Source organism: Cucurbita maxima, unplaced genomic scaffold (genome assembly GCF_002738345.1).
Source record: "Cucurbita maxima cultivar Rimu unplaced genomic scaffold, Cmax_1.0 Cma_Scf00001, whole genome shotgun sequence".
In the NCBI taxonomy this organism is placed as follows: domain Eukaryota; kingdom Viridiplantae; phylum Streptophyta; class Magnoliopsida; order Cucurbitales; family Cucurbitaceae; genus Cucurbita; species Cucurbita maxima.
Genome location: NW_019272017.1, coordinates 553,592 through 570,664, shown reverse-complemented (window position 1 = coordinate 570,664; position 17,073 = coordinate 553,592). Strand labels below are relative to the sequence as shown.

Below are 17,073 nucleotides of genomic sequence, written 5' to 3'. Positions count from 1 at the left end.
TTTTTTTTTTTTTTTTTTTTTTTTTTTGTAAGGTTGAGAATCACTGAAACATATCTACAATTTTTTAGGCTCCATATTCATTTATTGATTTGTTCTGCCCATTAATCAATATTTCCATTGGTATTAATTTAATTTTTAGAAGAACAAAGTGATTGACTCTATTTGTTTAATTAATGGATCTTCTTTTCTCTTGACAGTTCATCCAATAAGTTCTGAGCTCGCAAAGCCATCAAATATGATCATTGCTGTTCGGATCGCGCTTCTTCTCTGCGCTGTTATCTACTTTGCAATTGGAATTTTTGGGTACTTACTGTTTGGAGAGTCGTTAATGTCAGACATTTTGATGAACTTTGATGAGAGTGGTGATGCAGGCGGGGCTGTGTTGAATGATGTGGTGAGATTAAGCTATGCAGTTCATCTGATGTTGGTCTTCCCCTTGCAAAACTTGCCACTGAGGTTGAATATAAATGAATTTCTGTTCCCAAAGAAGGCTCCGTTGGGCACAGATAGAACAAGGTTTGTAGCCATTACAATGCCTTTGTTGGTGTTCTCCTCCTTGGCTGCAATTGCATTCCCAAACATATGGTATATCTTTCAGTTCATGGGCTCCACTTCAGCTACTTGCCTTGCCTTCATCTTCCCCGGCGCCATCGCCCTCAGGTACTTCCTTAAACTGAAAATAATCTTAGCCGAGTTGAATATATATTCTGAGTGTTCTTTTTATGAACTTATACATGTCAACATAAGAACATTAAGCTTTTGAGTTAATTTTTAACTCAAATTTGTTTGGGCGTGCAGGGATGTGAATGGAATATCAACAAAAAAGGATAAGGTATTTGCCACAGTAATGATAATTCTAGCAGTGACAACGAGCATTATTGCCATTTCTATAAACATAAATAATTCATTGAAAAGTGAGAATTCGTTACCATGAATTTTTTTTTTTTTTTCTTTTTTGGAGATAATGATTTGTTGTAGAGTTTGTAAGTATCTTTCTTTCTTCTTCTTTCATGTTTAACTTAAATTTTGTACGTTCAATGATGCATAATTGAATTGTGAGTGAATTTTTGCATAATTGAATTGTGAGTGAATTTTTGCATAATTGAATTGTGAGCAAAGAAAAAAAAACATTCTCACACACTTCCACTTGAAAATGAGATCCAAAATTGCAAACGGGAAGAGTCTAAATCTAAAATTAAATCTAAGGAGTTAGATTGTAATACTAAACAAAATGTAGAGAGCTGATTGATTAGAAGTTCAATAGTGTAATTACAACACTTAACAAGGTTCATAACATCCTTAAAATTTTATTCGATATGCTAAGAACAACAATGGGAGTTGAGAGAACACGATACTCGATATTTAAAAAAAATTGTAAATTTGAGAAATTTGTTCAATAATTGGTCTTTATGGGTTCGCTCATTTTGTCATCAGAGCAATGGTACTGGCTCTGATGGGTTGGCTCTACTATACATTCTCTGTAAGGAAGAAGCCTTGATTTTAATCTTAAAAAGCATAACAAAACTGGTCTCAACATCTCAATCCTTCCCAACATCTCTAACATGGTTAAAGTATTTTGAGTGGAAACAACCGATCTCGCAAATGTAAGACAGCCCATCTCCTTCAAGATGAAACATCATAGCTAAGATCTCTAAATCTCTTCATTAGGTTTGACTTGTACTCGTTTACTTGCGTATCTTCAGCTGAATCCGGGGTCGATTTAATAACCAAGATCGCCCCTGCTTTATGCAAAGCACCAACAGCTTCATCTGGAAAATTAAATATGAAAAACGAGCGTTTCAAAATGGATGTAGAACCACCTATATTGTCGCAGTTTCTAGACATACAAGGAAGCTCTAAATCATTGTGTGGTTTCAAGATCAGGACGTAACGTTCTACAGAACACCAGAAATCCAGATGTGTTGCATGTTTATGCACCAACTCCTAGGTTAATAAGATCAAAACTAAAGCTAAAGCGTAGATAATAAATTAAAGAAGTATCTGTGGAAATTAGAATTTGAACCTGAATATGAGATGGCATGTAAAGCCTTCAAAGCTTCCTTACGTGTACGGTCGTCTTTGGCAGCCCCGAGCATGTTTAAGAGCTCTTGAGCCCCACCTATCTCCACTATTTTCATCCTTTTTTCATCTGTAGTTGCAAAGAAAGAAAAATGTAATAGTCAGATTTCAGCAATAAATTCAACAGGCTTGCCCTGAGTTTTTGAAGTTACCAACAAAAGTGCAATCAGTCAATACTAGAGACAAGACTGTCACAACTCTTAACATTTACCGATTCAAAAGATACAAAATGTTTTTTGTGAGATCCTATATTGGTTGGGGAAGAGAACGAAGCATTCTTTATAAGAGTGTGAAAACCTCTCTATAGCACATGTGTTTTAAAAACTTTGAGGGGAAGTCCGGAAGGGAAAACCTAAAGAGGACAATATCTGCTAGCGGTGGGCTTGGGCTGTTACAAATGATATCAGAGCCAGACATCGGACGACCGGAGGGTGGACACGGGGCAGTGTGCCAGCAAGGATGCTAGTCCCTGAAGGGGGTGGATTTGGGGGGTCCCACATTGATTAGAGAAGGGAACGAGTGCCAAAAAGGATGTTGGGCCCCGAAGGGGGGTGGATTGTGAGATCCCACATCGGTTGGGGGGAGAAGAACGAAACATTTTTTTATAAAGGTGTGGAAACCTCACCCTAGCACCCGCGTTCTAAAAACCTTGAGGGGAAACTCAAAAAGGAAAGCTCAAAGAGGACAATATTTGCTAGTAGTGGGCTTGAGTTTTTTTCAATTATGAGTGAGGTTGCTGAGGTAGAAAGAGTGCAAATCTAAAATCCTTTCTTGAAAGATGCTTCTTTTATTGGCCAATGCAGCTGGAAGTTTCTGACCCAGCAATTTAGCTTGCTAACATTTTTCTAAGTTAGCAGAGCAAAGGAGCTTTATGATAAATTCGAAAGCCTTCTTTAGCTATTAGTATATGTATTTACGTTGGTATCATGATTACAGAATCTCAATAAGAGGTCTTAAAACAATTTCTTAGAATCCTGGTGAGAAAAAATGTGATGGGCTAACAAGATTTACTGCAGCAAGACAGCAGGCAAGGGATTATATGCCCCACGACAAAGTTTCAACACGATAGAAAAGTTCGGAACAAGTATCTAGAACTCACAGTTACGCAATCTATAGAACAAATCCTGTAAGTAAGGGCAGAGTTTGAGACAAGTTTTACCATCGATAGTTAAAAGCCTTAAACAATTCAGGAGGGGAAAAGGTGAGGAGATACCATCAATTGAAAAGCGAGCTAATCTCGATGCTCCCATCCTCTTAAACAGTGGATCCTTGACTTGCAAGAGGGAAACAGATTGCTGCAACAAGTTATCCCCTGTAAGAACAAATTTAACTCAAGATTACACCCTGAAAGGATTGAAAACTACAAACATTTAACATCCAAAGAAATCAAAAGTAACTTAGAGATATAATTTTCTGACCCATGTACGGAAAAATGTGGTAACCCAGAAATGTGGCAGTCCCAGCAAAGATTAGTTTTAATAGCCATCCTACTTTTCTTTCAGCCTCCTTCTCGATCTCTGAAATTAACTCAATTTCAATCAGGCATTCAACAACAATGTCAGTAAGTATGGAACTCATCTATTTACTTTTACAGATTGCAAACATTCCTTTTGGATCAAAGAGTAAAACAAAGGCCACAGATAAATGAACATATGAAAATAAGACTAAAAGCGTACTGTCCCCTACTTCGTTGTTAGAACCAAGTAATAGAATATCCATCAACATAATAATATTCCCATTGATACTATCAATAATCAAAGGTTCAGCAATTGGTATTAGAGATCAACCAATATTGCTAACATACTATACAAATATCGATGAAAAAAGAAAAAGAAAGATAAACAATAAGATTGACAGCTTATTTATGTCAACATCCATAAAATTAAGGGACTAGCATTCCCGTCAATAATGCTTTAATCCCGGCTTAGAGCACTATGGGATTAATTTCTTTTCGATACAAGCAACCGGATTCCAATATCCAAACAGAAAAAGGCAACGATAGCCATCGAATAGGCATCAAACGAAAAAATAAACCCTTAAATTCCATTTTATATGCATCATCTGAGCAGCCAAAACAATCCGTCCCTTCAGCAAACAAAAAAAGAGATCGATAATTTCAAACAAGATTTACCACGTTCGTCGTAAGCTGAAAAAGGGCGAAATTGCAGGGTCCGCGCAGGTTCCCTTCTGCAGAGATGCTGAAACTAATGCAAGTAAGGGGAAAAACCATGGAGGAAATTTCTGAAAACAGAAAGCTCGAGAGAGAGAGAGAGGAGAATTTTACGGCGGTTAGCTTCGATACAATTATGCGCATGGTGCAGAATCAGCCGCCGGCTCCGGCAGTGTGGGTCGACTCCGTTTGTGAACTGCAACCCGCTCCGCCGCAAAACAAATTTATGGCTTTGAGTTTTGGGGCGAAGTATGAAATGACTCAATTTCAGAGAAGTTCCGACTAATGAGATAAATTTGAATGGAGATTAATAAATATAATTTTGTTAATCAGTAATTAATTTAATATATCTTTTTTATTTCAACATTATCATCTAATTTCCAGGGTGAAAATAATAATTTATCTATACTCAAAACTAAAAATTTTAATAATATAATCTATTTATTTTATAAAATTATTATTCATTTCTTCATTGCTTAAAAATTATGTGCATACATACACTTTAATTAACTTTAAATATTTTTAATCAGTTAATTCCATTTTTTGTTTTTAAACTTCAAAAAAACTTAATTTGATATCATTGATCTATAATTTTGGTTTAGTTATTATTATATTGCATAAAATCGTCACTAATTAGTTCAACCAATCACAAAAAAGAAGAATTGAAAAAAAAAAATCATGTTATATAATAAGCAATTATAAATTCTTTTTTCTCGACAAAAACCAATTACATACTTCAACATGTATAAGAACAATCGCTAATAAAATTAAAAACCAGAGTAAACACAAAATTGAAAAGTCAAAAACAATTCAGTATAGGAGGAAACATATATTTAAAGGCTCTTCATGGCGATATACATATTTATGTTGTTCAACCTTGTTGCTTTTAACTATATCTATCACCATTTCCCTGTTGAATTCGCCATAGATGTCTGTAGAGTTCTCGAGTTCAACAATAGAAACTATATATAAAACGAAATAAAAACAAAAACCTACATCTCAAAGGCCCGTCACGTCGATACGTATTTATGTTGTTCAACCTCGCTGCTTTAAACTATACCTATCACCATTACCCTGTCGAATTAGCCAGAGATGTCTCTCGAATTCAACAAAAGAACAAATCTACTACCGTAGATGTCTCTCGAGTTCTCGAGTTCAATAAATGAACAAATCTACTTTTCTATTTCCTGTCGAAAAGAGGTGCAATTTCGTAAGAAAGTTACGAAGGTTTCATCATAAAAGGAGCATATTTTGAAAAGAACTAATTACTAACCTTCTGCTCTTCTTGGCAGTAGGGGCAATTATTCCTCTTTTCTCTAAGCTTTTGAACCTGTCCTTCACAAGGGTGCAACATCCCTGCATTTATACAAAATAACCAACCACAATGCATCTAAATTTCAGAACACAACTACTTTGATAGAAAGGAGTATATTCAGGAATGATGAACATGGAAATTAATTACTGCACCTTCAGCTTACGGAGTGATCCAGTTATTTCCTCGGATAGGAGAACTTGAACTGGAGGAGGCTCGAACCTGAAAGTAACACCATGCAATTCAAAATGCTGCAAATCGATTGATTACTAATCTTTCTATTTAGCACTAAACAGAACTATTTAAGAGTTGTGTAATAGGACGTACTTGTGCCTCCCCAATCGAGGTGGGCATGACTTTAATCTCTCCTGTTTGGCTATTGTTCGTCGGATAAGTCTGTTTTGTCTCTCCTCGTCCTCTTTAGCTATTTCTTGAAGGATATCCGGCAAGCTTCATACGCGAAAGTTCAGTTACATTGGACATCTGATAACTATGGAGGAGAAAAGATACTGATGTATACCTGTCAATCTCTTTGGAAATTCCTTTCAACTTCTTCGATTCGGCTTCCTTTCTGCGCTGTTCTTTGTTTCTAGCTCTCTTATTCAACTCAACTCGAGTCACCCTTTTTGTCCTCAAAGGCCTGTGTAACAAGCTTAAATTTATTAGAAAAAGAACAAAAGAACACCTGAAATACATTGTTTCAAAATTGCGAAAAAGATCGCCCTGCTGTTGGAAAAGCACAACAGGTTTTAAGTTCTAATAGATCCATACAGAAAATCAATTATGTACACCTAAAGGACGGACTAGCATAAGAGGGCCAAGAAAAGTGATCCAAACTACTTGAAAAATCTGCAAGCTTTAAAACAATTATTCTCCAATAAATGAAACCTTTTTTCAATATCATCCTCATCCATTTCGTCCAAATTGGTTTCGTCATCAGTATCATTATCAGCATCCAAAAATAACATCTGCAAAACACCAATTAAATGTAATCTCTTAAATCAAGAAAAGTTACTGAAAGTAAAAAGTATATTTTATATTGAGGAGAGTACTCCAATACAATTCAAGTTTATGGATCAAAATACTCGCATCTTCTTCACTAATAGCTTCTCCTGTGACTGTTAAGGGAACTGGCTCAGGCCCCAGCTCATTTCGGTATACTTTCTGCATTTCTTCTGCAACAGCACGGGCAAGTACATCCTGGATCGGTAAAATGGGAAGTTTAAGCGAAAAAAGGATATGATAATGACTTTGAGGGGGGAAAACACACTTTAAACATCAATTATCAAAAGGTTACCAGAACATTCTTCGACTTCTTTTACAAGAAACAAAGGTTGGAATTATTACATCTTACCTGATGACTCTCATGTGGAGGATTGAACGAACATCCTGAGGGCTCAACTTCTACTGCTGGAATAATGGATGGCTTCGATGATTTCTGTCCAAGATTACATTAACATTACTTGTTATCTTCCTGCAACAAAATCCACATTTCTTTTTCCTTTTTTTTGATATTATTTCTTTTTTATTCCCCTCGTCTTTTCTTCTTTCTGCCCTTTTCGCATAAGGATAAGAATCTAATATCTTTAGAAATCAATATTACATGATGTACAAAAAATATAAGACTTGTTATTAATTAACCAGTTAGGGTACCGTACCTTACTTTTTTTGCTTTTATTTTCACCTACAGGAACAACAAAAACAAGTGATGGTGTTTGATTAATTTTTTCACATTAAAAGGGTTGTTGAGAACAAAAGTGAGATACAGATCACAAGGGTAATGAGAGGGGGAAAATAAGCACCTTTATCACTCCATATGTCAAACATGCCAACCTTAGCACCATCTTCAGAGGTTTCTTTAGCTTTAGAACCCTCTTCCAATTTTTTCTTGGTTTTCTTATTAATTGAAGAAGGCACAGCTTGGACAAAAGGATTCTTTGTTAATATGCTGTCACAGTAAAGTACCTTTTCTCGTTTCTTTTCAATTTTCCGCTTCACAGATAGATCTACACAGAAAAACAGAGACAACAAATAATAATCAGTTCAAACAATGACAAATCCTTTGTCTGTTTACAACTATTGTTAATGTTAACGAATCGGTACTTCCTAAGTAAATACAGATGTGTTTGCTCGTCCAACCTTCTTTTACAGATTTCGAGCACATAGATGGAACATAGTGCCATTTAGTTCAAATGGCAACCATAAGTATCGTAATGTAAGAAGAACTACTCAAAATTCTCTATCTGAAGTATTCTTTTATAATATAATGGTGAAATCAAGAAGAGCTTTGCCGCAGAAGTTTGATTCAGCGTCCGACGCATTTCACAGACTTTTAATAGCTTTTGTGGATACTTCAGTTAACGTCCTCATAACCCAATGTCAGAATTTTCACTCTTCGGTTCAGCACTTCAACTTCAAACTCAGTGAAAAACGATAAGTTTTCTTTACACAAAACAGACCACACCACAATTCGGTGGGAAGCATGAATCAAACGCGAAAATAACCATTAGAGAATCAATGCAAGAAATATCAAAATCAACCAAAAAGACAGAACACAAATGCTAGAACAAGAACAGAAACCGGCAAAGTGAAATAGGCAAGATTTCAAGGCAATAGAAATAAAAATATAATAACCAGCAGTACCTCGAGACTTATCGACGACGAAAAGAGAATCATTGGGAACGGCGGAAAGAGAACCGCCGGAGAGAGCGTCCTTTGTAGACTTCTCGAAGAAATCCTCAATGTCCGCAGAGCTTATATTGGCTCTCCAGGCCTTCTTCCCCTTCCTAGATCCCTTTGATTTCTTTCCCATTGCTCTGAAACTGAAGATTGAAGGTCGAAGATTGACAGCACTGGGCGAAAGAGGAGAGCGGGTAGGGTTTATGTCGTTTCTATTTTTCTATTTTTCTTTTTCCTTTATTTTAAAATATATCTATAATTACAATTACAACCATTTATTTTGGCCAAATTATATATATAAAAAATATATATTAAAAAAATACAAAAACATTTTTATTCTTGGAATCGTAGGAAAAAGTCAACCTACATAATAAGACCGTTTTTTTATACAAAAGAAAACACTTTTAGTCTTTAGAATTAAAGCAAGTCGAAGCAAAATAGTCAACCTACATAATACAACGGTAAGGAAAAAGTCAACCTACACTATCCAGCCATTTTTTCAAACTTAATCTAAGAAAACATTTCAAATATCGTTACGTCATTGTATGTCACTTTAGTCAGCTTTTCCTCCAACATTTGGATCAATTTCGAGTTCAAAGTAATTAAGCAAAAAATAAATAAATAAATCAATATTATGAAGAATCAGTCGTCTCTACATGCTGTTGGAGATTCAACAAAGAAGAATGAATAAGTTTACAACACTACAAAAATTCAACTAAATCTCAGACAGCCACTAATATCTAATTCCTTTAGCAACCTCAAAGAAATGAGCTACATTTTCCTCGGGTGTACCAACTACAATACCATGGCCTAGATTCAGAATGTGCTTCCCTTTACCTGCCTTCTTCACAGTATCATTAATCCTTTTGGTGATGAATTCCTTGGAACCGAAGAGAACGCCGGGGTCGACGTTACCCTGAACTGCTATGTCTGCTCCTAATCGCCTCCTACCTTCAGCCATATCGACTGTCCAGTCTAAGCTAACAACGTCGACTCCGGTTGATGCCAGCCTTTCAAGTAAGCCCCCGGATCCACTGGCATAAAGAATCAATGGGAGGTCTGGATGTGTTCTCTTCACAGACTCCACAATCTGCTTTAGGTATGGGAGGCTGAATTCTTCGAAGTCCACGGGGCTGAGCTCTGTGGCCCATGAATCGAAGATTTGAACCGCTTGCGCTCCGTTATCTGCTTGGTATTGAATGTACCTCGCCATTGAGCTTGTGAACTTCTGAAGCAATGCATGAAGAATCTGCAGGAGAAATAATAGGTCAATGCTTACTTATCTAACCAGAAGGCGGGACGTGGGATTTTGGGAAATTGGATGAAGGTATCTGTTTATCATGGAGACAAGTTTAATGTATCAGCCCACGCCCACCGCTAGCAAATATTGTCTTTCATGGGTTTTCCCTTTCGGGCTTCCCTTCAAGTTTTTAAAACGCGTCTACTAGGGAGAGTTTTCCATACCCTTATAAAGAATGTTTCGTTTTCCTCTCCAATCAATGTGGAATCTCACAATCCACCCCCCTTCGAAGCCAGACGCTGGGCGGGCGGTGTGCCAGCGAGGACGCTGGGCCTCAAAAGGAGGTGGATTGTGAGATCCCACATCGATTGGAGAGAGGAACGAGTGCCAGTGAGGACGCTGGGCCCCAAAGGGAGGTGAACTGTGAGATTCCACATCGGTTGGAGATAGAAATGAACATTTTTTATAAAGATGTAGAAACTTCTCCATAGTAGACGCATTTTAAAAAACATGGGGTAAACCCGAAAGGGAAAGCCTAAAGAGGACAATATCTACTAGCAGTACTTGGGCGGTTACATTTATAAATATCTAGTGGTGTCTAAGTCAAAACAAAGGTAACTTTACGATGGGTCCCAAGTTATAATGTGGCGTTACCTGTGGCTGAGAAAATGCAAGCCTTTTAATTTTCGAGAAGTGCTTTGAAGAACCACCTTCAACCACGTACGATGCAAGGGTAAACGGAGCCCCAACGAAACCTAGAACTGCAGCTTTGTTGTCAACCTGGAAAGAAAAGCACATGATAAATATACCAAAGGTTGAAAAGCTAAGACATTACATAAAATGAACTCGAGACTGAAAACAATACATGACATCTAAGACCTCTTTTCGCAGAATTGTCAAAGCTTCCCCAACATATGGAACATTCTCTTCAGGGACAAATTCCCTCACTTGGTCAACTTGAGCAGTCTCACTAATAGGATTGGCAATGATTGGACCTTTACCTTTGACAATGTCGAAGGGAATATTCATCCCGGAAAGTGGAGTGAGAATATCCGAGAATAAGATCACCTGTCACGAACACCAACACAAATGAAATCTGATTACAATGTCAATGAACTAACTCAGCTATAAATGTTAGAACAAAATAATGGTTTCTTGATATGATAGAGCTCACCCCATCAGGCTTAAAGACATTCCAAGGCTGAAGTGAAATTTCCACAACAAGATCTGTATTCTCTGACCTTTGACGAAATGAAGGGTATTTTTCGCAAATAATTTGGTAACTCTGTTGCAAAAGGCGTGCATAATATCAGATCCAAGAGAACAACAATTCATAGGAAATCATTTTATGCATACTCAAAATCTTGTAGATGTCTCACCAAATATTTTTCAGCAAAGAATTTGTTAAATCTATCAACTCATCTTTTCTGTTCATATTTACATAAAAAAGAAGCCAAAGACATGTCTAGACTCAAAAAGTAACAAGGGAAACAGCCAAAGGCATGTCAAGACTCTAAGTAACAAGGAAAACAACGTGACATAAAACTTAACTGTAACGATAAAAATGCCTACCAGTAGCAGATATTGTTCTTGAGGGGAAGTCCGAAAGGTAAAACCCAAAAAAGACAATATCTCCTAGCGGTGGAGTTGAGCCATTACATGAACAGAAGCGTGCATTTGTGAACAACAAAAAGACAATGATTTCTCGTAGTGGAAAGTGGTTTTTCTCAACAAAGCACCAGGATCCCTATTTCTTTGATCTTTTTATTATTTGGGGATGCCTTTATATCCCACACTCAGAAAGTCTCTTTTTCAGTATTTTGTTCTCTTTTCACTCCTTGTTTAAGTTTGTTCCCATTGAGCATTTTTATTTCTTTTTATCTATCAACAAGAAGCTCATATCTTGTTCAAAGAAAATGATTTTTTTCCCCTAAAATGAACCTCAGGTCTAGCATCTTAAGAGCAAGAAACCAAAATTGTGGTTTATAGGACTTCACTACTTGCTGTACCAAAATAGAGCTCTGATTTAAATGACGATGAACAACATCACAAGGAGGCTAAATAGAAACAGATTTTTGCAGAAAGGAATTTTGGGTGAACTGTGGAAACCTCTAGACGTGTTTTAAAAACTTTAAAGGGAAACCCAGAAGAAAAGCTCCAAGAGAATAATATCTGCTTACGATGAACTTGAGCGGTTTACACTTTATGGTACTATAACTATTCAGCTCATGGGCTTTAAATCCCACCAAAATCCTCCAGAGTGCAAGAGATATAGTCTTCTGTAGTAAAATGATGTACAAAGGGCACTACAACCATTTCGATTGAGAAAACCGACCATCACAAAACAAAATCTCTGATGTGAAAATGTTAAAAAAAAGACGGTTTACAGAAATCTTTAGCGGAATAAACCTGCCTTCATGTACCTCCCAGCTTGCCTCATCAACCAAACTGGCGGCCTTTCCACATCTTCTCCACGAACGGCATTAAGCAACAATGGTTCTGTAGAAGTGGTAGATTTTGGTTCTGCTACAGTTCCTGGACGCGATTATCTTGCATTACAATCATTATTCTTATGATGCCAACACATAACCCGAGAAGCACTTTCTGATGATAGCAAAACCCATCCACATTTCCCCAAATCCAACCATTAAAAACCAAACTCGAATTAGGAAAATGAGCAAAATCCAATTCTTAAAAAGGATCATACCTCCAAGAGCGCAGTGTACTCGCGGATTAAAAGAAGCGCATCGATTTCTTCTAGGGAAAGAAGAATAGGAAGCAGAGAAACAAGGTAATGGGCTGTTGTGAATGCACGACATGATCTTGTTGTACAGCAGAAATTCAAAAGCTCAGAGAGATGAAAATCGTCTATATCATCTCCCTCTGAACCTGCAAAATTGTTGACTGGTCAGATGCGTTGGAGAAGAAATCAGAGGAAAGGGAATGGAAATCGCATTTGGATAAAAAGGATGAGGGCTTTTACCATAAATCGCCTTATCTCTCCCTACCAATATCATCATTCGCAATAATAAATATTTCAAAATAATTATACGAACCATATGAAATGAAAGTCGATGCTACTCATCATCAATTTTTAGACTTTAATTCTTTTGTTTTGACTCACTATTTATTCAAGTATCAATTTTGTATATTATTCCGACTTGATTTTACCTAAATTATTATTAACATGTCCAATTATTTTTCATGTTGATTAATAATTCTTGACAGAGTGCATTCTTGCACTGAAGATAAACGAGACTAAACAATTTGCCGACTTGTGAGATGTAAAAAAATGCATCGGTAGGGGAGCATTTCACCTTGGAGGGAAGCACCCGTGCGAGCAGTAGTGGACTGAGTAATACAAACATTAGTGAGAGTCCAATGCTCCACAAGGTTCGTCCGCAGTGGGTAAGCCAAGACCTAAGATCAAGCCGAAAGGCATAGTTCCTATATTACCCTTCATTGGTCCCGAGAGACGAAGGAAGCTAGATCACACCCATGAATTTTTTTTTTTCGATCCATCGAACACTAAAGTTTTTTTTTTTTTTTTCCCCTACAAAAAGCAATTATTGTAATAACTCATAGATTGAGGGGTGGTTGTATTTCCCTAAAAAACAATGGTAAAGATGAAAATCCTAAAACAATTGCAATCCATAGATTTTAAGCCAAAAAGGAGGATATGCGTGGCCAAATGTGAGAAGCCATATTCATCTATGAACTATTCTAACTCCGTTCGGAAGTTTTCAGGTAAGAGAGAGGTCAACAAAAGAATTGACACACCATGATGAACTTACAAACATGGAAAAGAACCGAGGAATGCACGAAAACGAATCAGAATATAGTATCGATCCTAAGCTTTCTCTTCGACGGAGCTTTCTCGGCACTCTGTTTCTGCAGTTCCATAAACGTTGAACCCTTGTTAGCGAATAATCTCCGCAGATTGATCACCGAGAGCTCGTTGAAGCTACCAACTGCAAGATCAGCCTGCACTAGATCATATCTGCACATTGATGTCCAGGTATCTATATCAGTCGATGATTGAGATGATCGTTAAGAAATGTACATAGAACTAGGCACGTACGCAGGGTGGGCACCGATTAATGCTATAGCCATCATTGTACAATTGTGAGCAGCGGTTATGCCCCGAGGATCATCCTCGAACACCACACACTTCGAAGGCTTTCGATCCAGCTGAAACAAGTAATCTATGAGCCATGGAAAATGTGCAACAATGGAAAATGTGCAGCTTTGGATTCCTATGGTCCTTACCTTGACAGCAGCAGACAGGAATCTATGAGCCATCGACTCCATATCGTCTTCTTCCGTTACGATTGCCTGCAAAAACGAGAAAGCACTCAACCTTGGAACCACCTAATTGTCATCTTTCTATGTAACCATACAACACACAATCAGTAACAACGCAACCCAAGCTCACTATTAACAAATATTGTTCGTTTTTGCCCGTTACGTATCGCCGTCAGTCTCACGGTTCTAAAACGTGTCCACTAAGAAGAGGTTTTCCACACCCTTATAAGGAATGTTTCGTTCCCCTCTCTAATCGAGGTGGGATTTCACAATCCACCCCTCTTGGGGCCCAATGTTCTCGCTAGCACACCACCCAGTGTCTGGCTCTGATACTATTTGTAGCAGTCCAAACTCACTGCTAATAGATATTATTCGCTTTTGATCCGTTACATATCGTCGTCAGCCTCACGATTTTAAAACGCGTCCACTAGGGAGAGATTTCCACACCCTTATAAGGAATGCTTCGTTTCCCTCCTCAACCGATGTGGGGATCTCTCACACATCCCTTATTCCGAATTCTAGTTTTGTACAAAAGAGACGGTTTGAGGAATCAGTATACCAACCTGAAAGTATTTCTTCAAACTCATTCGGTCTAATGCTTCGAGCATGTGTATCCGATCAAGACTCGAGACAATGGCACACGGGATGCGAGCAGTAGACACAGCATCCAGCCACTCTTTGAGGCCATCAACAGGCGTTTTAAGCTGAATAACAAAAATATTTGAATTATTTCCATGATCAATGTAATGAACAAGAGAACGTTTAAAAATATTTTAATGAAATAACTCACCGAAAGAAGACCTCTGTAATACAACTCTGAAAACCTCAGTTTCAGTCTATCCAGCTCACTTTCTGCCATGCCCCAAAGTAGAAGCTGAAGGGTCGAACAGAGTTATCGAAAGCGTTTCAAAAACATGAAATCGTTGCTAATTGAGAAGAAAGTGCAGAAACATGGACCAAAAATGTAAACAAGGAATGGAACAATGAAAGTAAAATAAACAGTTACAATCATCACACCATATTTGAGCTACCATGATCCAAGGTTTTCAAGGCACAGCTGGGTGAAGAGTAAGGGGTAAACCTATGGAGAACATCTTCAAAAAGGCATATATATATATATATTATATTATTATGTTGTGGGAGATTTAAACGTACGACAAGTTAAAAGGGAGTAATGATTTAATCGCTGAGTTCCTAAATAGGTCAACCTGTCAAACTGTTACTGAATCCATGGACAGACAAGAGACAACCTGACGAACTGAAACATCTTAGTAGCCAGAGGAAATGAAAGCAAAAGTGATTCCCATAGTAGTGGAGAGCAAAATGGGAGAAGTCTAAACCGTGAAAATGGGGTTATGGGAGAGCAATACAAGCGTCTTGCTGTTAGGCGAAGCGGTGGAGTGCTGCACCGTAGATGGCGAAGTCCAGTTGCCAAAAGCATCACTAGCTTACGCTCTAACTCGAATAGCATAGGTTGTATCCAAGATGACAAAGGTTATGGAAGTTGGTGAGCTGAAGAGTCAACTCCTCAAGGACAAACATAGAATCTACGGATTAATGTAATCAAATCCATTCATGTGGTGTATGGAGCTTGTGGCAGGAAACAAAAAACCACAATGTTTTTTAAGGTAAGGCAGAGGATAGTTTAGAAGTATCTGAGAACACAGCAACCTTTTTAATCCCAATTCCCGACCAAACAATTGACATAGAATTTGTTTTTTTTTTTTTTCAAGTGGTGGTAAATTAGAGTGCATTTTTCACAAAGCTAACGTCACAGAACACGAGTTACTTCTTCGATAAAACAAAAGACAATGCAAACCTTCTGCAACACTTGATCCGCACCCGCATATAGCATTAGCTTCTGCACATCACCATCTTCGGGAACTCTTTTTCCTATAGCAATTATATTTCAAAATTTAAAACAAGAAAACAAAAGTTTAACGGTTTCTTAATTCAAATAGCCTCCGAATAAAGGAAGCTAAACTAGAAGGAGTTCGTATCTCTCCATTTCATAGGTTAAGGGACGACTCATAACTCTCTGTCTCTCCACACCCTTATAAAAAAATGCTTCGTTCCTCCCTCTAATCGATGTGGGATCTCACAATCTACCCCCTGCAGGACCCAGCGTCCTCGCTGGCACTCGTTCCCCTCTCAAATAGATGTGGGATCTCACAATTCACCTCCTTTCAGGACCTAACGTCTTCGTTGGCACACCGCCCAATGTCTAGCTCTGATACCATTTGTAACAGCCCAAACCCGCCGTTAGCAGATATGTTTTGTTTGGGTTTTCCCTTTCGGGCTTCCCCTCAAGGTTTTTAAAACGCATATACTAGGGAGAGGTTTCCACACCCTTACAAAGAATGATTCGTTCCTTTCTCCAACTGATGTGGGATCTCACAATCCACCCCTTTGAAACCCAGCGTTATTGCTAGCACTCGTTCCCCTCTCCAATCGACATGGGATCTCACATTTTTCCATGTAGCCCACATTAAAATTGATCCCGAAGAAAATCTTGAATAAAAACTTATAATTTTCTTGTTTCCCTTTCTCTTTTACACTTCAAAGACATGCATCTATACAGTCAATTCCAAAAAAGATAAAACAATAAGAACAGCACCTTCTTCTGAGGCAAGTTGCTTCCATGCGTTTAACTTTAAAGTTTGAGTATCTGCCTGAAAATAATTGTATGCATCATCAAACTCAGAACGTGTGGTTATATGGGAACTAAGTGAATTCATAAGAACATAGACTTTACCACAACATTATCCCAAGAGAAAACTAAGCCATATGCTTCATCTGGTTTCATAGAATAACGAATTCTTTTCAGAAATCCTTCTTGCAATCTGTCGTTCAAAAAATCCTGGTTGCAACAAGGAAGGACCAAAACTCTCATAATGAAGCTAACCAGAACATTCAAACAAACAAAGAACCAGAAGAAAACTAGCCCAATATAGTCCATTTTTTCTTTACCACGTCCACTTTCATCGGACCATCTGGTCTAAAAGATTCAAATCCTTCCCCATATTCAGCTCCAATTGCCTAACATACAAGCATGTTTCAAAACATAAACAAGCGCCCAACATAGCTCAACTAGTTAAGAAATTATCTAGACAAATCAGTACCTCCTGCATGAAAAGCTTATTGGGTGTAAGGGGAAACCTAGCGAGGGAGCCATTTTCACCAGACCCAGAAACGCTCATCGCCACCATGGAATGTTTAATCGAGTTCAAACGCTTCAAATTCTACAAAAATTAGAACAATCAACCATAAAAGCAAAAAGGGGGGGGG

At 37.8% G+C, this 17,073-nt stretch overlaps 5 protein-coding genes across 10 annotated transcripts in view; 1 reads left to right on the top strand and 4 right to left on the bottom strand.

Moving 5' to 3' along the window:
• The window catches only part of LOC111491199 (amino acid transporter AVT6D), a 3,416-nt gene extending 2,341 nt beyond the window's left edge, over positions 1–1,075 (top strand). The window contains exons 4-5 of the mRNA XM_023139997.1: positions 198–660; positions 799–1,075. Of these exons, the coding sequence (XP_022995765.1) occupies positions 198–660; positions 799–934 (599 nt within the window). The 3' untranslated portion in view covers positions 935–1,075. The remainder of the gene's footprint in view (positions 1–197; positions 661–798) is intronic.
• A 170-nt stretch (positions 1,076–1,245) lies between these two features.
• Positions 1,246–4,509, bottom strand: LOC111491787. Of its 2 annotated transcripts, none has more exons than XM_023140828.1 (6): positions 4,364–4,504; positions 4,211–4,283; positions 3,498–3,596; positions 3,293–3,391; positions 2,024–2,149; positions 1,246–1,769 (listed from the first exon to the last, which is right to left on the bottom strand). In XM_023140828.1, exons 1-6 carry the CDS (start codon positions 4,391–4,393, stop codon positions 1,624–1,626), a joined length of 573 nt encoding a protein of 190 aa, XP_022996596.1. In that variant the 5' UTR covers positions 4,394–4,504; the 3' UTR covers positions 1,246–1,623. The 2 variants fall into 2 exon arrangements, with proteins under 2 accessions (XP_022996596.1, XP_022996604.1); XM_023140836.1 differs by having other exon boundaries at positions 1,480–1,769; positions 4,211–4,277; positions 4,364–4,509.
• Positions 4,510–5,040: 531 nt separating this feature from the next.
• On the bottom strand, positions 5,041–8,487 carry LOC111491372 (ribosome biogenesis protein NOP53). 3 transcript variants are annotated; one of them, XM_023140294.1, is made up of 12 exons: positions 8,205–8,487; positions 7,364–7,567; positions 7,220–7,245; positions 6,916–6,999; positions 6,651–6,761; positions 6,450–6,529; positions 6,082–6,201; positions 5,889–6,011; positions 5,717–5,783; positions 5,523–5,605; positions 5,381–5,436; positions 5,041–5,338 (listed from the first exon to the last, which is right to left on the bottom strand). In XM_023140294.1, the coding sequence occupies exons 1-11, from the start codon at positions 8,371–8,373 to the stop codon at positions 5,430–5,432; spliced, it is 1,074 nt and encodes a 357-aa protein (XP_022996062.1). In that variant the 5' UTR covers positions 8,374–8,487; the 3' UTR covers positions 5,041–5,338; positions 5,381–5,429. The 3 variants fall into 3 exon arrangements, with proteins under 3 accessions (XP_022996062.1, XP_022996070.1, XP_022996053.1); XM_023140302.1 differs by having other exon boundaries at positions 5,041–5,179; positions 5,386–5,436; XM_023140285.1 differs by having other exon boundaries at positions 5,041–5,436.
• Positions 8,488–8,848: 361 nt separating this feature from the next.
• LOC111491299 (uroporphyrinogen decarboxylase-like) lies at positions 8,849–12,443 on the bottom strand. Its single transcript, XM_023140154.1, has 6 exons — positions 12,188–12,443; positions 11,894–12,015; positions 10,655–10,765; positions 10,360–10,548; positions 10,135–10,260; positions 8,849–9,489 (listed from the first exon to the last, which is right to left on the bottom strand). Exons 1-6 carry the CDS (start codon positions 12,297–12,299, stop codon positions 8,974–8,976), a joined length of 1,176 nt encoding a protein of 391 aa, XP_022995922.1. The 5' UTR covers positions 12,300–12,443; the 3' UTR covers positions 8,849–8,973.
• A 658-nt stretch (positions 12,444–13,101) lies between these two features.
• Positions 13,102–17,073, bottom strand: part of LOC111491350 (5-amino-6-(5-phospho-D-ribitylamino)uracil phosphatase, chloroplastic-like) — a 4,854-nt gene continuing 882 nt past the window's right edge. Inside the window, exons 2-12 of one of the 3 annotated variants that reach the window (XR_002719701.1) lie at positions 16,908–17,027; positions 16,756–16,824; positions 16,541–16,645; positions 16,403–16,457; positions 15,605–15,678; positions 14,576–14,659; positions 14,349–14,489; positions 13,750–13,815; positions 13,562–13,671; positions 13,185–13,480; positions 13,102–13,148 (exon numbers count right to left, since the gene is read on the bottom strand). Coding sequence is in view for 2 of the 3 variants with exons in the window: in XM_023140250.1 (XP_022996018.1) it covers positions 13,312–13,480; positions 13,562–13,671; positions 13,750–13,815; positions 14,349–14,489; positions 14,576–14,659; positions 15,605–15,678; positions 16,403–16,457; positions 16,541–16,645; positions 16,756–16,824; positions 16,908–17,027 (993 nt within the window). In the remaining variant the exon portion in view is untranslated. Of the gene's footprint in view, positions 13,481–13,561; positions 13,672–13,749; positions 13,816–14,348; positions 14,490–14,575; positions 14,660–15,604; positions 15,679–16,402; positions 16,458–16,540; positions 16,646–16,755; positions 16,825–16,907; positions 17,028–17,073 lie in introns of all 3 variants that reach the window. The other 2 variants (XM_023140262.1, XM_023140250.1) reach the window with 2 other exon arrangements.